Raw genomic sequence first — 21,370 nt, forward strand, 5'->3', positions numbered from 1 at the left:
AATCTAGCTTGAAAATTTTTGAGGGCCTGGATACCAGGGGAGATTTTAGATATCTTTGTGGTAAGTCTGAAAAACTGAGGAGAGTCTTCAACTTTGGGAGGGTTTAGGAGTCTTACTGGTCTTTCCTTCCCCCTCTATTCTATAACTTGGAAACATCTCCTCAACCTAAATAGGAAGAAGAGCCCCTAGTTTAAGGCTCCATTACAGACAACTGCTTGCAGGGGAATCAGTATGGCGGAAATGCCAGTGGCCTTGAGAAAAAGATGTAAAAGCAGAATGCTTGGTGCTTGGCACATGTGAGATGTGAGTAAGTGAGGAGAGTTGAAAAGAGAGGATTTCATGGAGATGCTCAGACCCAGGAAAAAAAGGTAATGGGGTCATAAAATAAGTTAGAACCATGCAGCACAAACTCAGCAAGGACAAACAACAGAATGGGCATTAGATTTTAGAGTGGAAAATGAAGGATTAAATATAGTAGAAATAATGAAGTGGGAAAGTGCAGTGAGAGGAAGCGGTTAACACTCAGAAAAGAGATAAATTGAGAAGATGGTGCCACATGGAAGGTCTTCCCAACTGTTGGGCAGACACCAATTTGGAACATACCAGCAAATGATAGAAGACACAGAATTGGAAAGACACAGATGGGCCTGAGCTGGGCTTCTCTGAAGCAGTGGCTCTAGGAAGTTGTTGTATTGGGGTTTGGAGATGTTGTATTGGGATCTTTGATAGTCAGTAATGGGATCACTTCTAGATCACTAATAAATCATCCATTTAGGAAAACCCCTATACTATTGTTGATCCCTTATGGCGGAAATGTCTCTTTTATGCCTTATTCTGGTTCCTCCAAGAAAAAAATTGGGAACTGTTGATTCAGGCTGGGGCAAGAAGTTGACTTTTAACATAAGTAAGATAATACATTTTTAAATTTATTTAGAAAAAGCTGATGGATTTGAATACTGCATAGCATTTATAGGGCAGATTTAGACAAAAAAATTACCATCCATTGGCTTCCTATTAGCACCAAAATTATGTTTTTTATCCAATTTTATTGAGATATATATTCATATACCATATAATCATCCAAAGTATACAATCAGTAGCTCACAGTATCATCATTTAGCTGTGCATTCATCACAATCAATTTCTGAATATTTTCATTAATCCCCAAAAATGACCCCGGGAGTCATGTCCCATGTAGTGGGGAGGGCAGTGGGTTCACCTGTGGAGTTGGCTTAGAGAGAGAGAGGCCACACCTGAGCAACAAAAGAGGTTCTCTAGGGGTCACTCTTAGGTATAATCATAAATAGACTTAGCTCCTTCTCTGCTGGAATAAGATCGAGAGCCTGGCCTGTCAAATTGGCAATCCCCAATGTCTGAGAGAATATCAGGTTTTTCCCCAAGTGGGGAAGTTTAATATTTCCACCTTTTCCCTCAGTCCCCCAAGGGGACTTTGCGAGTACTTTTTAATCTTCTTCCTAGATTACTTTGGGATATATCAGGGTGTCACATCAACTGTACAAACCAGTAAGATCTCACTCTCAAAGTTCCATGCGATTATGGTGTTTGAATAAGCTGACTATACAAGTTAAATTAGTGTGCTACCGAAAATATAAATTTTGCACCAAATAAACATCTTTTTTTTTAAACACATCTCTTCCTTTGGCCTCACATCGAAGTTGAACTTCTAAAATACAGTCACTGTCATCCTTTCCTATTTAGTGTAATTTACCTTAGCCCTACCCAGATCAGCTTCATTCATATCTCTAAAAGCAGTTGCTGTATGGAGTAATACTGACATTCAGAGCTGCAGAACTCTAGCTTTGAGTCTCAAGTGTCATACAAATACTTGAAGTTCCATGGAACAACCATGTTATACACAAGACTCAGCATCTTAGAATTTAGAAATAACAGTTAAAACTCAGGGACAGACGTGAAGGCTGTAAGAGTTTAGAATCTAGGAAACTTTACAATAGGCCTTCACCTAATAACTTATGCTTTCAAATTCAATTCTCTTCTCAGAGTTTGCATATTATAGTTAGTCCATGTTAGTGAAGTGTGATATATCTGTCTTGTTTCTGGCTTATTTCATTCAATGTACTATGCTTAAGGTTCATTCACCTCTTTGCACGCCTCACGACTTCATTCCTTCATTCCTTCTTGCAGCCGCTCAATATGTTGTTCACAGCCACTGTATGTTCACACCACAGTCTCCTCTTCTATTCCTCAATGGTCATTTCCATTCATTGCAAAATAGATCACCATTGCCATAAACGCCAGTGTGCAAGTGTCCATTCCTGTCCCCGGTCTCAGTTCCTTCATGTATACACATAACTATGGGTTGCAGGATCATAAGCAACCCCACCCCTAGCCTTCTGTGGAGCTACCACACTGTCCTCCAGAAGGGCTGCACCACTCTACTTCCCTACTGATAGCCGCCAGTACATCGCTCTCTCCACATTTTCTCCAGCCCTTGTATCTCTCCATTCATTTTTTCTTTTTTGCATGGACAGGCACCGGGAATAAACCTGGGTCTCCGGCATCGCTCTCTGCTCATTTTAAAACAGTTTTATCAAAATTATGTTTTGAAGAAAGAATGAGTGCCTTCATGGATGGTAATCTCCAGGTATTATAGCTCTGATATTTTAATTTTTGAAAAATTTAATGTTTCAATTTATAAAGTTGCAACATTTTTACTTTCAAATGTCCCTATCCCCTTATAACACTAAAAAATCTCAGTTAACTCTTACAAGGATTTACCCAAAGAAAGAATATACGCAAAAATGATACCTTCTACAGCTCATGTAGAAACTGCTAATAAGGGGAAAGTGAACAAGGGCTTCTGGGAGTACTGTGACTTGGGAAGAAGTTCATCAAACATTCCAGTAGTACAGAATACCATGGAAGGAACCAAAGATTATTCTTCAGCTTCACCAAATATGCTTTTTTTCTATGCATAGGGAGATCCTTGTCTCTCTCTCATTTTTTTAATCTAGTCCTTTTAAGACTTTATATTTTCTGACTTTGATCACCAAGGATCTCTGATATGATTCCATGGAACCTATATCTGGGCTATAAGATATAGCTATAGGATCATGGTATATTTTATATATATAATATATATATAGTTTGCATCTCAGCTGATAACTTTGCAGGTTCTTATCAATCTTTTGACATTGAGATAAATCATCACCATCATGACTGGTTGACACCATTGGATTTTATTAAGGATTTTTTAATTAATGGAAGGCAGAAGTCAAAGTTAAATGAAAGATATAACTATTTTTGTAAAATTAAAACAAATCACTCCAGCTCAACTGGTCAGAGAGACCTGTACTTCATTCCATGATGGTGGGTTTCCTTCTGACTGTGAGTTAGGGAACTCTCTGCCCTGTAATTTATGGTGCATTTCATGGTTGGAACTATGCTCTTGTGAAATCAAGGATTGTCATAAATCACCTGAAGATATAAATTGAGAAACTTCTCTAATGTACAATAGAAATTCTTTAGTTTTTAGTGGGTGCCCATATTCTATTTCTTCAATGTAAGGGAGAAATTGAAGACCAATATCCTTCTACCTTTAGCTCTGAGCTTTTTACTTTTTGACTCTGGGAATTTTATGACCTGCTATCCTCAGAATCACAGCTTTTATCTCAGGGACTCAGACTTACACATTTCCTATTTACCCAACTTGTTAACTTTACTACATGCTCCGAAGTGTCTCAACTAGAGCTGATGTCAAGAAATAAAGGCATTCATTGATTTCCACCATTCCCCTGATATTTCTGATCACGTTCACCATCAGTTCCTTCGAATTTTCTGGGATGAGGTGAGACCACTGGCATATGCTTTGAACAAGAGGATGTCTGCTGTGACCTGGGGAGTCCGCAAGTTTCTACATTACTCTCACCCATCCTTGCGCGCTCTCTAAATATGTGTGCATATGAGAGGTGCTTGCACAGGCAGGAGAAAGGAGTGCCACTCTCTGGGACGCTGGTGGTATCTGATATGAGTGGAATTGTAAGGTACACACCCAAGAGCCTGGATGTTTCTTTCCAGTCGCTAGATCTCCAATTCCACAGGGAAGAGTAGGGCGGCAGAGGTTAGATGGGCAGAGATTCATATGTTCCTGCAGTTGTAACAATGTTTAATTCCAGGGTCCAACTGGGGCTTCTGAGGTGCCTCTAGGCTCATGGGAGAAACTGTGGAAAGGGACTAATGCAGTCTGTTATCAGCAAGGGTTTGAGGAGTGGTTCCAGGTACATCTTATTTGCCATTTTCTGGTTAGGTCCTTCCCTTGGTTAAAAACTGCATTACCTCAAATCCAGAGCTGTAATTTTATGTAACAGGAACAGTCTTTCACTCACAGACCCTACTTTGAAATTCAAGGTGAGGGTGAGAGCTACTTTGTACTAAATGCTAATGATTTCTAATTAATTCATCATTTAAAAAAAAGCAATTTACACCCTGGCTTTGCAGACAGAAATAGTTTTAAACAGATTGTACTAAAAGAACCCTATCTCCCCATTTTTTGTTCTCAAGATAATTTAGAACATACTTTGAGCAAATGGAATTAGGGTTATAAAGCCAATGAACGATAAGAGAATCCTGCCTTATTTTGGAAACTAGTTAAAAGGTAGCGAATCCAATGGAAACTTGTAAACAGTAAAATAAACAAACCAGTTAAGAGACAAGAGGGAGAAGTCCTTGATGCTCTGTCTGTTAGGAACTGCCCCACGGTCTGAGATAAAGCTGAGGAATAAGAGCGTGCCTGGGGGGGCGGGCCATGGTGGCTCAGCAGGCAGAGTTCTCACCCGCCATGCCAGAGACCCTGGTTCTGTTCCTGGTGTCTGCTCATGTTAAAAACAAAACAAAACAAAACAAAAAATGTGTTAAGAGGGGAAGAAAAAAAACATGTTAAGAGGGTGCCACAAAACAAAACGTGTTAAGAGGGGAAGAAAAAAAAATATGTTAAGAGGGTGCCTGGGGATCTTAGCTCCCCAATGGAGAGGGTAGCCATGGCGATTTAGATTTTAGAGAGAGAACCAGAGGGAGGAGCAGAAGACCTCTGCCTGACTACTTATTTCCTGTTATTACCCTATAACCTCCTGGCTGGATGAGGTTTCCTTGATGGACACTCTCATAGATCTTCTCACTTCTCCTTCAAAGCACTTACTGAAGCCCCTGAGTATTTGTTCCAGTCCTTGATGAATGTCCATCTCCCTCAGTAGACTGCAAACTCCATGACGGAAGGGCTCATGGAATTGGTCTTACCCACATTCACAGCCTAGGTTCCTGACACAGTGCCTGGTACAAGGCAGGTGGTCAATAAATATTTTTGTTAGACAGAATTTTTATATTTATTGAACAAGCAAATGAATTTAACAAGCATAGCCTAGAGTGCCACAAAGAATGGGATGTTTCCATGGCTTGATCAGAAGCCAAGTGGAAGCTAGAGGACACTTCTACTGTGTTACAGATGAATGATGACACTTGGTGCCTTCTTCTTCCCTTTTCCTTTGTGTTTCATTTCCTTGCTTCCTACTCTATGCTGTATACTTTCCCAACAACTCCTAAAGCCACATACTCGGTAACACACTGCTTGTCTTCATCTTTCAGTTCCATCATCCTTCCTTTATTAGAACACCTTCCAACTTAATTCTAGGTCTTAGACTTGTCCACCTCTTGTTTCTTAACTCACCCAGTTAATGAAGCTACTTGTTTCAAAGTGCTTCAAACAGAGACAAGCCAGACTTTAAAACATAACAACAAAGAAATTGAAGAATTAATGTTTTTCCATTGTTTTACCTGATTGCATCTCCACAACACTTTACACTGCTGTATACTTCTTACTTTTTCGAAATTCTTTCTTCCCTTGGATCCTGTATCACCACACTCTCTGGGTTCTTCTCTTCCTTATCTGGCCATTTCTTCTCTTTCCCTTCCTATTCAATCCTTCAAAAGCTGATGTTTCCCAAGATCACTCTGTGGTGTGCCTTCTTTCCCTTGTTCCTCATGCTTTCTCTGGATGTTTTATTTGCTCTGTCTCCAATTTCTGCACAAGTGACTCTCAGACCTAGCTCTCCTGCTACAAGCTCTCCTAAAATTCTAAGCCTTTATTTTCAAGGATCTAGGACACACTCCCACTAATTCTTGTTTGTATTTTGCTCTGGTCTCTGTTTTAGCCTGTTAAGCAGCCAGAATGCAAAACACCAGGAATAGAATGGCTTTTTTTTTTTTTTGCATGGGTAGGTACCAGGAATTGAACCTGAGTCTCTGGCATGGCAGGTGAGAACTCTGCCTGCTGAGCCACCATGGCCCACCCTAGAACGGCTTTTAAAAAGGGAATTTATTAGGTTGCAAGTTTACAGTTCTAATGCGGTGAAAATTTCCAAATTAAGGCATCCACAAGAGGTTACCTTCAATCAAAAAGGCTGATGCTGTCCGGAGCTCCTCTATCAGCTAAGAAGGCACCTGGCTGGCATCTGCTGGCCCCTTACTCCTGGATTCCATTGCTTTTAGCCTCTTTTTCCAGTGGTTTCCTCTCTAAGCATCTGTGGGCCTTCACTTGGCTCCTCTGGGACACAACTCTGGGTTCTGGCCTGCTTAGTATCTTATGGGAAGGCACATAACAATGACTGCTGGGCTCTACATCTCCAAATGTCTGGGTCTCATGTTGGCTCTGAAGCAACTGTTCTCCAAGAATCTGCATCTTAGGTTTCTCCCAAATGTCTCCCTTTTAAAGGACTCTAGTAAACTAATCAAGACTACCTTGAATGGGCAGAGTCACATCTCCATCTAACCAAAAGGCTGCTATGTAAAAAAACAATTGGGCATGCCACACCTTCATGGAGATATTATCTGTTCAAAAGACCACATCTATAACTGGGAGCATCACAGTTACATCTCTGTGGAGTTAATCTAATCAAAAGGATTTCCACCATACAACATCAAATCAGGGTTAAAGGACTTGGCTTTTTTTTTGGCGGGGGGCGGTACACAACACTTTCAAACTAGCACAGTCTCCTAAGTGGTTTGTTTATAATAGATGGTTCACTATTTCAGTTTAACCTCTATACTTCTACCAGAGTTGTTTTCTTAAAAAATGAAGCTGAGAATATCATTCTCATCTTTTTAAATGCCTCTTTTTTTATTTCTAGGGCTGTGGGAAAATTATCATCATCATCATCACCACCACCACCATCACCATCATCACAATTATATGAGTTTCCTGTGTGTGGGCACTATTCTGATCACTTCAGATATATTAATTCATTTAATTCTCACAACCTGTCTGTGAGATAGGTACTGGCATATCCCAGTTTTACAGATGGGGAAATTGGGGGCACAAAGATGCCAAGTAATGTGCCTAAAGAGACAGAGTCCATCCCTTTTAGCTTGATTAGAGAACCCTTCCATTGCAGAGCTTTCCATGACTGTCCTCAGACTCCCTCCATGCTCCAATCCTATGAACCCTTTTCCCGTTTGTCAATACTCCATCCCTTTCCACATGGCCCTGGCCCTTGTACCTGCTGTTCCCATTGACTGGAATGTTCCCATCGCCTCTTCTTTACCTGGCTAACTCTTACTTATCCATCAAGACTTGGCTTCTAGGCCTGAAGACTCAAAACTTTGTGAACTAGGCTGAGGTGGGATAGGGAATGGGGAGGTAATGCTTAAATTGTACAGAGTTTCTCTTTGAGGTGATGGAAAAGTTTTGATGATGGGTGGTGGTCACGGCAGCACAACACTGTGAACGTAACAGCACTGAATGATATATTTGCATATGGTTAAAAGGGGAACTTTTTGGTTGTATATATGTTACTAGAATAAAAATTAAGAAAAAATAAAACCTTAGGACTATATAACACGAACAATGAAGCCTAATGTAAGCTATGGGCTATAGTTAACAGTACAACTATAATAATATTCTTTCATCAACTGCAGCAAAAGTACCATGCGAATGTAAGATGTTAATAGAGGTATATGGGAACTCTGTGTTTTCTGTATGATTTTCTCTAAACCTAAGACTTCTCTTAAAAAATAAACTCTTTGAGCCGAATTAGTTACCCCATGCAAAACTGTACACCCCTGTCCTGTTAGGAGACTCTGCTTTATTGTCCAATGAGGGCTCTGTTCATTTATCAGTGTCCCCATAAGACCACGAGCTTCTTAAAATCAGAAGTGTTTCTCTTTTGTTCCTGTGTCTTAGCATTTAGCAGGGGCCTGGTATGCAGTGGGTTACCAAAAAATATTTGTTGAATGAACCAGTTAACCTGACATTCCATCAGGTTAGGGACTCTGTCTTTCCTCTTCAGTGCTATGCACCCAGTTTCTAGCATAACCCATAGGAAGCACTCAGTTAATATTTGAATGAAAAAAAAAAATGAACTGGCTCTTTAGGGTATCAGTGAAATCCAAACCAACAGAACTTTATATTTTTCATTTCCTAATTTGTAAGCAGCTACCTCAGCAACATCAAAATGGGATCTCATTATATATATATTCATTTAAAGGTACAGCTTAAATGGTTTTGGCTTCTTCTTGACCTCAGCATAAAACAGTCTGAAAATTGAGTGTCACCAGAGTAGACAAATAAGAACACATCCCTACAGAATACTGAGCCCCCCACTCTGTGTATAATTTAACATGTTTATATTTTTAGATTAGGGAACCATTTGGTTATCACACGTATTCACTAAGAAGGAAAAACAAAACTTCCTGCCTTTTTGTAAGTGTCCCTAGGTTAAGATTTATGGGATTAAACGTTGTGTAATTAAAACATTTCTCCTCCTTGGTTGAGACCAAGCATTAGAAGGGAGTGGGGTGGCGGCGGCGGCACTGCGGGCGGAGGTTTACCTGCTGGCCGGGCTTGAGGGGCGAGAGCGTGATGCCCTGGGTGTTGATCACTGGCAGGACCTGGTTCCCGATGACCGTGGCGATGATCTGGCCCTGGGCGTTAGTCAGGAGCTGGGGCGTGATGGGCTGCACTTGAAGGCCCTGACCGCTGCTCGCTGCCTGGCTCGAGGGCCCGGCGTTAGGCATCAGCGGGATGGCCCCGATGATCTGCAAGAGACCCACCCAGAGGTGAGGCGCGCGCCCTGCTCCCCGCCTGCCCGTGCGTCCCAAGCCGGGTCGGCGCTCCGGACTCGGCAGGACGACGCCACCCGATGCTGAGCACGGAATCTGCAAGCAGACCCGGGCAGAGGCGTGCGGAACAAAGTGGCAGCAGATGAGGGTATGTGGAGAAGAGAAGCCCACAAGGCCTGAGCTCATGTGAGGGAAGGAAACACACTTTTAAAAATTAAAATAAAGCACCGAGGATGGCAAAGACGTCTGATTTCTATGGGAAGCACAGATACCTCTTCTTTCTTGGAACCAGCCAGAGGTCGGGCTCCTTGGGCCCTCATCCACCCCGGAGCCGCATGGCTCCCACACAGGGCGCTCCACGCACCCTGAACAGAGCAATCCTCGAGCCCAGCCAGTACCCAGGCCCTGTTCTCCTCTGTTCCTTCCATCCATCACACACGTTCTGCTCTTCTCTCAGTGTCATGGTCAGCTCCCCGGAAGTGCATCTGACAACCCAGCAAGATTAGAGGTCTTGTCTCCTGGGGGTTGAGAATCCAGGTTCTGGATTCAGAAAGATGGGATTCCAATCTCAGCCATTCCAGCTACTCCTTGTATAACGTTTGTCAAGGAACCCAGGGGGAGAGTTGGGACTGTAAGCAAATGTTTGAAGCATTTAAAATAGAGGTGAAATGACTACTGAGGACTGAAATCAGAAAAAAAAAATGTCCATTTTAAATGATGTGTTTTAAATGGGGGCCTACAGGTTAGAGGTCCAGAGCTCCTGTGCCCCAGGCAGGTGGCAGTAAGGGCTCTTCTTTGTTCTCCAGGAACCTCTGGCCTCAATGAATGGATCACATGGTCCATCAGGAGAAGGGTCTAGTTAGACCCCATGACTGTGCTAAGAGAAAGAATAGGGCAGCAAATGTACATGGTGTCTGTAAATCCTGGAAACTTAAGACCAATATACATACATCATCAGGGACAAATTTAATCTGTAAGAAATTAACATGTCATCTATGTTTCCAAATGTCCGGGAACTCCCCAGATTGGGAGTCATGGAGCCGGCTGTGTGGACGCTCATTTCCCTCCATACCTCACAGGATGGGCAAGCAGCTCTGCTTTGCTGGCCTTCTTCCAGGGCAGCCTTGCAGATGTTCAGGGAAGTAACAAAGCCTAGGGGCACCAAGACAGAGCTGAAACTGGAGTCTGGGTCTGCTTGATTCTTAAATGCTTGCTTTTCCATTTTGTCACCTGGCTCCCATCACATGAAGGAAAATGGAAGGGGCTGGCTCTTAGAAAAGGCACTGCAATCCTATGTGCAATCTCCCACTAGATTGAGTTTATAAATGATTGCATTTTCTGCTCTCCCTGTACCCCAAACAAGACCTAGAGCATAATTTCTTAATAAATATCTTTTGAAAAAATGAATGAATGAATGTTTTCTAGACTCAGCCATCATTCAGCTATCAGATGCACTGGGAACCCAGGAGAACCACCAGAGCACACTGTCCAGCGAAGAAAGATCTTGCAATTGAAATTGCCCCCTTCCTCACTTGGCAGTTGCTTCCACAAAAGCCCCTGTGGGATGGCAGTAATGGAGGAGTTGTGTGAATATCAAGTATCAATGGCAGTTGTCAATGGATGCTGATAAAGGTCAAGTAATTACTGAGAGAGTGGTCAGCAGTCCCTTGGGGGGTTTGTAGCCCTCTCATAGCCAGCAGGGAATGTCCGTTCAGCAGTATTGACAATGAACATGTCCCATCAGCTCAAGTGAGGTCAGGGGGAGTCCACAACAATGGATGATGGCTCATAAGTACTTTATTGATGAGTGGTCTTGCACTAACAGCTCAGGATTCAAAGGCTGGGTTACTCTGACCCTGCAGGCAAGTAAGAGAGGCTTGGAGAGCAAGCTTCCCTCCTGTGCCTGCCCTGGAGAATTCCTCTTTCCACACATGCCGAGTGCACTATGCAAACTCGACCATCAGTCCTCTCACTCTGGCTTCCCCACTTTCTTAGGCCTTCCTAACTGAGCTCCATCTCTTTGACTAGAGTTGAAAGCCCATGGAATCTGGATTCATTTACGGGGCAGGGTAGTGGCTTCTATTTTAGGCCAATTTCAGCATGGTTAAAAGAGTTGAAAGCCCATGGAATCTGGATTCATTTACGGGGCAGGGTAGTGGCTTCTATTTTAGGCCAATTTCAGCATGGTTAAGGAGCTGGCGTGAGCAAGTAGCCTGAGAACATGGTTCAGAGTGGGACATGGCACACGGCAGTCACAGCACACATTTGTGCTGACGAGATGCACTGTGCTCGGTGATTGACATGAGTCTGTGCTCGCCTCCTGGGTAATGAGATGCTCTGCCTGCTTTCTGGGCTGAAAGAAGAAGAAAGGCAACCACCAGTGGCTCACCAGCCTTTCCCTAACTGTGCTGTGACATTACAAAAACAAGGTTCTGCTTATGTCTCTCCTCAACATCTTTTCTCTTCTTTATAGGTTTTTGCATTGTTTGTCTGGGACGGGACAACACTAATGTCAGATCCAGATAAATCTGTAAAGGAATTACTAGACGATCCTTTCTATAAGGAGAGTCTGTGAGTATGAGGGCAGGATCAGGTGAGATTCTATAGTAAGGAAGCCTCTGTGAAATTATGCATTTCTCATTTTTGTTTCCTTTTCAGTTGAGCTGCTGTCAGCATCTTGGCATGTCAAAACTTGGCAATGCATTGTGGGGAATTTTGTAATATTCCCTAATGCTCTATAATATGCTGGTTTTAATTTGCTTCCATTCATTGAAGGGTAGAGATGATCACACACTGTGTTGTCTAAAAATTTTATGATGTGCCAGTTTTCCTGAGGCTGACTCTTATTCCACTTAGCACTTCTACAGATCTCATCAAAACTCCTCCATAGACTTTGACTTCAAAGAGATAGCAAAAAGGACAAGAGAAGAGTTAAGGTAGGAAAGGACTAAAACCCTTGGTACTCGTGAAAAGCTGCAATTTAGCCTGTGGCAGTCATAGTTCAAATTAAAGGCCTTTGATATTCAAGAGAAGTATTTGCATCTCCACATATTTCAACTAAATTGGGAAATTTTTTGTCAAGGCTTTAGGGGCTTGCTAATTTGAGGCCAAAGTAGAAGGAGGGTGCTTCTGAAAAGAGTTGAGTTCTAAAAATGGCCTTTGGAGTTTGTGTTCCTGACTCCTGAAACTAGGGATTTACTGCCAAGGGAAGTTCTGATGGCAGGACATGTTGCTGAGCAAACAAGTAAATTAGGCTATGACTTCTGCCCAAGCCATGGAATTCACAATGTAAATACAAGCTCTCCTAAAATGTTATGGACTCTGGCAGAGCAGCTTAGTGGCTGCAGACTCTTCCTATACCAGGCATTTTATTGTGAGATGTGGAGGGCGCCAAGAAGATGCAGTCGGGGAGGGGAGGGGGTGATAAGCACATCAGAGGCTATTTAATCTGAAGGAGGAAATGAGCAGCATCAAATGAGTGACAATGATTGTGCGATAAAATTCTCTATACCCATGTGGAGGGTGCTCAAAAGAATACTGGGAATGAATGAGTGATTTCAGAAGAAGGAAAGTGGGGATGGCTAGGAAACATTTCACAGAAGAAATACTGAATGCTGACCAGGGTCTTGGAGGTTGACTGGAGTTTGGTAAGGCAGAGAAACCCTTCCCAACAAGAGTCTAGCTCAGAGGAGAGAATTATGGGGGGGGGGGGGGGGGGGTTGGGGGAGGGGGCAGGGTGTTGATTAGATTGGATGCAAGTGAGGTTTGAGACAGTAGTACAGGTCAGCCTGGAAGGATCAATTCCATCCAGCCCAAGGGGTTTCAATGAATGCTTTTTGAAGGGGAAATGTTGCTGCTGGAATGAAGCCATTTCAGTATGTGAATATGTCCATGGTGGATAGAATGGACTGAAGTGGTGAGAAACTGTAGCCCAGGAGATCAGTAGTAGGATGCTATTGTAGTCATTCAAGTATGAAGCAAATGCTTCAATGAATCCCGGACATAGGGGTTGCTTGATTTGTTGACTTCCACTTCAATTCAGAAAGCACTGCCTACCACATGCTTAGGCTGCAACATTAGAAAATTTTGAGTGAAGTTATTGCCCCATCAATCCCACAGCAAATAGCCCAGGCATCGTTTGTAATGATCCTGTATGTCTTTTCCTGACTCTCTAACACTTGTGATTCATCTTTGATGAATGGTTTAACCCAGCTGAGGCCCATATTGGTATTGTAATGATAATTTGTGACCTAAAAGCATCCTGGGCCTCTCCAACAGGGGACCTGTTTGGTTGTTGCAGCTTGTATCCATCCCTCTCTTTCTTTAGATGAGTTAAGAGCATAAACCATGATGGAGGATAAACACATTGTAAAAGCAACTAAAAAAAAAAAGAGCATGGAAATGACTACTAGTGTTCATTAGCATGCACATTTAAAAGATCTTTATTCCCATAAGAATTTGGGTGGCTTACACATAAATGTGATAACCATTAATTTAGAGGTTATTATAATTTAAGCCATCATAAAAATCCTTTTGAGATTTTAGCAAGCCCCAGCAATGGGCCACAGAATTCATTTGGGTCACAAGGTTATCATCACAATGTCCTTATGGGCCTTGGTCTAGCTGAGATATTCAGTAGGGATGAATTGAGACTGATGGAAGGTAAAGTGCCCTGAATTTATTCACTGCCAACACATAGATGTCATCAGCAGTTGTCTGAGGGTGGTATCACAGAAGCCCAGGGCATCTAGACATGCCATCTGTTGGGTCACATGCTGTAATAGTGTATGACATGCTGATAAACTCTACTATGGAGAAAGTGGTTGCAGATGTCAAATTGACAAGTAATTTTTTTGCACGTATCTTTAAGAAAAGGAAACCAACCAACACTGTAAATCAGTGATTTCCTCGGGTCTTTCAATCTATCAGCAGAGACAATTCTTTCTCAAATATTTGTGTAACCTCAGCACTTTCTGGCTTTTGTTAACACTAGCAGCACCTTGTCCATTCTTGAACAAAGAGTTTATAGCATTTAAGACCCAGGGAACTGGAGGTGAGTGGTCACGAGAGGGAAATGGCCAATCACCTCTGCCTTCTTTCTGGTCTGGCCACGGCCACTCTTTTTCTTCCTCCAAATGATGATTTTGTCTTCTTTATTCAACCCATTCATTCTAAGATCACTGTGTTTCCAGGTTTAAGGTTAAAGGTTACTCAGAGTCATTTTAGCAGCTCTGCTTAGGATGTCTATTCCAGAAGGGTTAGGGTTATTCCTAAAGACAATTAATTTTTCCAAGACACAATCTAGCACCTTCTTGTATATGTCCAAGATGGGGAGTAAGAGAAATGTGAATATTAGGAGGGGCTTTAGCAAAGAATGCAAATCAGAGAACGTAATGCCAGGAAGATAAGCAGATGAAAGGGTTCAACTGAAGGAAGACACAAAACTAAGGACAAATAGGCTTAATCTTGCAAGCAACACCAATCAGTTGACTATAGCTTCCTGGAACTCTGAAGGCTCCAGGGTGTAGCAAGATATAGTACCAGAATCGGTTCATTATGTCTGGCACAGGCATGGGGCCAGGAGATAGCAGAATGTCTGAGGATGGCATCACCAAAGCCTGGGACATGAGACAAATTACCCTCGACCAACTTGCAAGAAATGGATGACACATATTTCTTTAAGGATCAACATGAAAGAACTTTTTTTTTTTTTGCATGGGCAGGCACCGGGAATCGAACCAGCATAGCAGGCAAGAATTTTGCCACTGAGTCACCACTGCACCACCTGAGAAAGAACTTTTTAAAGTGCACATTTTAATGCTTATGTTATGGGAATCTATAACTACTCCAACCTTGGAATACCCACCACTCAATGTTTTCCATTGCTGGTTAACATCAGGCTCCCTGTTGGGTGCTCTACTGCCTGATCTCAACTTTATAAACACACTCACACAGACAGAATAAAGAATTGGAGGTACCAGCATCTTTGAAATGCCACTTTTTGGCACATTGTGAGAAAAATATGCATGAAATCTGAGACTCTAAAAACACTAATAGCAAAATAAAAGCAATCCCTACCCATAAGAGCTTCTTTTTTTAAAAGATAATTCTTCTTGATTTTTTTTTTTTTTTTTGGGTGCATGGTCCGGGAATTGAACCCAGGTCTCCCACATGGAAGGCAAGCATTCTGCCACTGAACCACCCATGCACCCTTAATTGAGTTTAAGATGTATGTAGAGGAAAGAAATTTTCCACTGCTTTGGAATCAGAGGGCTGGGTTCAAGTTCATGCTTTGCCACTTGTTAAGTGGGAAGGAGTGGGTGAATTATTTCATCTCCTAGAACTTCAATCTGTTCATCTGTAAAATGGAAATAGCTCATAAGGTTATTGTGAGGACTAAATAAGAGAATGTGTGCAAAGCACCCAGCACCTATCAAATAAGTGTTCAATAAGTGATTTACCTACAAAATAGGTGCTCAATAAATGTTTATTCATAACTTCCTTTTGCTCCTATGCTTGTATGGTAACTCCCAGGCATATGCACTGAGTTGTAAAGGTGCTTCTGAATTCTCCTGAATGTTCTAATCTCAGCATGAAAACAGCTTGCATGAAAAACAGTAAACAGCAGTTTTGCTTGTTCTGAAATGGCATGCTAACTTGGAAGTTTGCATGGAGGCATGAGGATTTGATACATACTGCATTCTAAAGAAGGTACTAGATCAGATGCAGAATTTACAAAAGAGGTTCTGATAACCAGTTAGATAATTTCAGAAGTCTGGCATCTACAATGAGGATGAACACAGAGGGAGAATTTTTAAAACTCCGTGAGTCCTCCTTACCTCCAGAGTGGGGTGTGGGAGCTTTCTCCTCACCTCACACTAAATGAAAGTGGCTGAATAAGGAATGTCCCATCACATTTGGGGGACTTACACCAAAAAATTGAAAGGTGAGAGGCTATGGCTTTTGAGCTATGGGTAGAGGAGAGAGAAATGCAGGGTAAGGAAGAAGAAGAGGGAGGAAGAGAGAAAGAGATTTCAAACTCACTGCATTAGCAGTCATAGCGGGGGTGAGTGGGGTGAGCGTTTCTCTAGACTCAACAGGATGGGTCTGAGCCATTGAACATCCTGTCCCAGAGGACCCCGTGGGAAAAGAGCACTGGGACACTAACACAGAGAGAGCTTTGTGGGGTGCACAGCAAGAAAATCAGTCCTGAGAGGGAAGTGAACAGCTGAGAGAAAACAAAACCAAACCCATCGCCCACAGCATAGGAAGAGTTAGAATGTCCCAACTAGGCCTTAAAAGAACTCATGAAAGTGCCCCAAGAGTTGGCTTGACTGCCTGCTGGCCCAGAAAGCATGAAGCCACCTTACCACAGTTTAGTAAAGTGGGATGATTCTTATCCTCCCCTTTTTCTTCTCACTCCACTTCAACCTGACCTGATCAGAAACAGGATTTGCAAGCTGGTTAAGGGGACAATCATTCAAACAGGGAAAAAGAGAGAGACCACACCACCCTTTCTCACAGGAGCCAGCAGCAAGAAAGAGGTCCCAGCTGGGGCTGGTAGCGATGGTGATGGGAGGAGTGACCTTTAACTTAGGTTTTTAAGTTTTGATTATTGTCAGGACACTGAACCCATCACTTGCAATTTAAAGTGACCACAGAAGACTCTGTTATTACCTAAGTGTGGCCGGGTAAGTGACGGGACAGTGGAAGGACCATCGCCACTGAGAAGGGGCAGTGGGAGACAAAAATAAAGTTGCTTTGATGGTTATACCCTCTGAGTGCCAGTAATGTCCTGTTTTCCCACTTACATGGGGAGGGGTCTGGAGTGGGACTGGGGAGGCTGATAATCACAAAATCACCAGGTTTGGAAATCTGAACTTGTAATTCTTCCTAGTGTCCCCCCTTCTAGGGTATTGTGCCATAGCATGTCTGAGAGGGTGAAGTGTGAGATTAATTTACTAATGCTTTATTCTTAGATGTAATTTTACCATTTGGGTCTCTAATTAACTAGCTTGCATAAATTAAACGTGCCCTATTAGTGAAGGTGTATTTTCTAAGTCATTGCTATCTGTATTTTTAAAAACAGACAGCAATGGAGACTGTCCTCCTCTTGAATATTAAGGTCAACAATACTAAAAAAGGAGATTTCATGGGTCACAAGGTCAGGACGTTGACAACTAAGAATGCTTGAGAAATAGAAAAGAAAGACAAGAAGGAGGCACGGAAGAAAAGAGAAAATTCAAAAACTAACCAGCATTAGAAAACTTAAAATTTGAGCAGGATACACATTTCTCCATAAACTATGAATCTGGTTTATTTCTAATAGATAGTTGCGGCTATTTCTAAAATGGATTGCTGCCATTTCAGCGATTAAACATGTACTTGAAGCTTTTGAAAATGTTAAAATTATAAGCAGCGAAAGCTGGTAGCCACCCAGGGAGAACAGCATGGAGATACCCGAGGAGAAGTCAGAAGAACCTAGAAAAATTTGACCCGACTGTTAGACAGTTATGTTAGCTAGATCATTCTCATTATTAATCAGCAATATTTATCAAGCATAATCAAATGTGCTTTTGTGGGTTTACATTTCCTCTCATCATTTATAGAAGACCACCCCCAAACTTATGGTAGTTTTATTGGTCTAATTGTTGGGAAAGAAGAGATCTGATGTGCATGTCTTTGTTTTCCAATTACAAATGGTGAGACCAGGTTGAGAGGAGCCTGGTACATCTAAATGATGTAAGACAGGGTGGCTGTTGTCATTCTCAGAGGTGCTTTTCTAGAACAATTGGCTCATAGGACCCTGCTCATACAGCCCATTAGCCGCCACCCTCGCTAAAGCAGCACCCGGTCTCAGGGAACTGACAGGCCTCCCAGGGAAGAGTCAACTCAATTGATATCATGATCGTTCTTATTGGATTTGAATCTTTCCCGGGTCCGTTGGCAAAATGAAGTTAGCAGTCACCGCCCCATGCTGAGCCGTCTACAGTTCCCACTACTACAACTGAATCAGGCACCCTCTGCCCTCCAGAGGCCGGGGTTACTTTTTGATTTAATTTAATTTCAAGATACACTTGTAATATGTTCTTCCATATTTTTCTGCAGTTGTGAGATTTGCTATTGTCTCTTATTTGGGCTCCCACTCAAGGATTAAGATAACAATGATAGGCAAAAATTTTGATCCAGAAGATAATCCAATGATTAAATTCATTTTACACAAAATACTACATTGAGATTTAAATGAAGTGAGGTGTTATGGCAACTATCTGCAATTGCAATGACTGGCCTGCAATTGCAATAACTGGTGAGCAGAGACCATTGTCCGGGAAATGGTTCCAGTCATCAAGACAAGTTTTAAAATTGTATCTAAATTGTATACTACTATGCATTCTGGATTATTTAAGGGTTCTTGACTTCTCTGCAGCGCTGCTTTCCTTCCACTGCTCTGCAATCTTTTACTCAACTAGGAGGTGGATGGAGGAAGACAGAAGAGGGGACAGTCAATTTTACAAGTGCTACTTGGAGCTTTCTTGAGCAAAATTGGGGCCAAATAAGCAAGACTCAGCTCTGTAAGCAATTCTACTCGGCCAAGGGAGGTAGAATTTGGAGGGATTCCTTCGGGAATAGAGGGAGAATTTGACAGCCTTTCCCTTCAAAATTTATTGCTTATGGTTATCATAGACTCAAAAGTTTTGAGTACATGAGCTTGGTTATCTTTGTACAAATATGAATGCTTTACATACTAAAAGTATGCTTCTATAGATATCTAACAGACATAGTGGCAGTGCTTTCATTGTCAGGAGTGGAGGATTGAGGTAACTGTGTACATAATTCTAGCAAAAGCAAATATAAACCTCTTTCATTTAGTCTGGAAAAATCCAGTCAATTGTCTGAACCCCTCTACTTTATTCTGTAAAGGTTTCCAAACTGAGTGTTGTTTTATTCATGCACAAGTTGATCACTGACATATCCACTCACTCTCATTCATGCATGCACGCACTGAGTCAATGCTTTCAGAGGGCCTGCTGTATATATCCAGCACTGGGCTGGGTTCTGATCATGCCAGCCCCATTGTAGAAGACTGGGAAAATACCCAAATATTTGAATTCTTGAATGTCCACTTCTATCTCCTGCCTTTTTTTGGTAGGGGAGGGAGTATTCTATAAATCTTGCTATTATATGGCACCAGCAACTGACAATGAAGAAGAAAGCCTAGACAACCTAGTAGTCAGAGCAGTCAAGCGGGCAATCATTTACATTAAGCTGCATTTTATAAGAGTTCTGTAGGCTCCTTTCCTCTCTTGGGAAACTACTGCAATTGGCAATGACTTAGATCCTCTCTGCAGCCATGCTCAGATGTAACAGTGGACAGCTGAGTTGACTCTTACTTAAAATAGGTTCTTTACTCCTGAAGAGTGATAGTTATTACTTAACTCAGTCAAGAAGGCCAACATTATTGAAAATTGATTACTGCATTCATATATTTATTGAGTGTCTAATATGTTTCAGGCACTCTTCTAGATTTTGGGAGTCTGGGAAATATCCACCTACCTTAAAATCTGTTTTTAAATCACTCTGGTTGTCAAAAAGAAGAAGGCTGAAATGCCAGCAGAAGGCAGGTAGCCATCAGAACTGGGTGGCTTTATGGGCACAGGTGAGGATCCATTGGGACCTCTGAGTCCCCAAGGACATAATTAAGCCACCAGTTTCCCACTGGAGAGTAGAAATGGCAGGCACAAGGCAGGGAAATGCTCTTAGCTTACTACCTAACAACACTTCTTCTCAGCAAACATACCACAGTTATAACCACTGTGCCCATGGACAAGTCCATATGGATTTACCTGTAAACGATGGCTCGGTTCCACCACACTCTCATGAAACCTTCCCTCCCTTCATCTAGGCATATGTTTTAATTTTTCTATCTATAGAATCCAAATTGGAATAAGAATAAATGGATATTTCAACCTATATTTATTTGCAAGAAGGGCAAATATAATGTCTTATACAAAAGCAAATTCCCTCAAGCTATTGTGGCCTTGGTTTCAATTTGTAGCTTCTCACTTTATTTTCAGTGATAGGAAATGAAAATATTTGTAAATAAGATCGAATGCTTCCATTTCCAGTTCTCTTCAGTGGTTTTACATTTTCATTACATTTGTCAAATAGAAAGTTTGAGAATGTTCTATGTACCGGAAAACAGAAAAATTCTTAAGAGTGTCTTTTTCCCCTTTTCCCAATGACTACAAATTAAAGTAGGAATACTTTTCATTTTCTATGCAGCTGCCAACACTGTGGAGTTGTTAAAACATTTTTTTCCCCTTCAAAAGAGAATCCCAACTGTGGTGAAGTCATCATTTGCAGACACACCAACTTTGTAAGCCTTTACTTGGCTTTACCTAAGGTTTTAAGTTTTAATTCAAGCAGGGAAAAAAGAAACCAACCAGAACAAAAAACAAACCTAGAACTTGGGGAAGTATTTTTGCTTCTGCCTGTTGATGCCAGATTAAGTGACTCAATAAGATTAAAGTTATTTATTGCTTGGGAGAACATCTTTTAGTTTGACTCATTTTTGGTCCTTAGGAGCTTTAGTAAATATCCCTAAATGAAACCCTGGGCCTATGAACTATTTATTTTATTTTTCTTCCCAGATGAGAGGAAAAAAATCTACAGTAACCATAATGAAATATCCTAAATCTGCTACCCACGATTTGCAATATTCTAAATTCTTTGGAGGAGTTAGCAGAATTGGTAATGGAAATGTTTGGCAATTGCTCAAGAAAGTTCTGCATGTATTTAGCATCACCTAATGCAGCATTTATACTCAGTAAGCGCATTCAGGCTGTAAAGCTGAATTTAAATTAGTATAAACAGCAAAACAAACCTCTAAGAAAAAAAAGGGTGGAGAACAAAGTCACTCCAAATATCATTACAGATGCATCTATTTATCACCACTGAGTTTCATGAGTCCAAGATGATTCATATGCATTTTATGAAGAGAATATCCATTGTTGTTGCAAAATTAAATGTATTTTGATACTCGCATGCAATATTTATCTGTCTATTCAATCAGAAAAAAGTTGTCCTCATCACTCTAACATATATTACTTTTTCAATTTCCTGCTAGTAATGTTTTTTTTTTTAAATGTTCTTTAGGGTGAGACCACAGAATTTCTCATTTCTCACAACAAAGACCATAACTCATTAGAATTATGCTGATGAGTTTTTCCCATAAAATTGCATCAACATTTTTATAGGTGACCAATCTGCACCCTTATCCATA

General features: G+C 41.5%; 1 protein-coding gene across 1 annotated transcript in view; it reads right to left on the bottom strand.

The window, feature by feature from the left end:
- Window positions 1-21,370, bottom strand: part of POU6F2 (POU class 6 homeobox 2) — a 506,010-nt gene that overhangs the window by 20,423 nt on the left and 464,217 nt on the right. The window contains exon 7 of the mRNA XM_077162553.1: window positions 8,857-9,063. Within this exon, the coding sequence (XP_077018668.1) occupies window positions 8,857-9,063 (207 nt within the window). The remainder of the gene's footprint in view (window positions 1-8,856; window positions 9,064-21,370) is intronic.

This window comes from Tamandua tetradactyla, chromosome 1, assembly GCF_023851605.1.
Source record: "Tamandua tetradactyla isolate mTamTet1 chromosome 1, mTamTet1.pri, whole genome shotgun sequence".
NCBI classification, from domain to species: domain Eukaryota; kingdom Metazoa; phylum Chordata; class Mammalia; order Pilosa; family Myrmecophagidae; genus Tamandua; species Tamandua tetradactyla.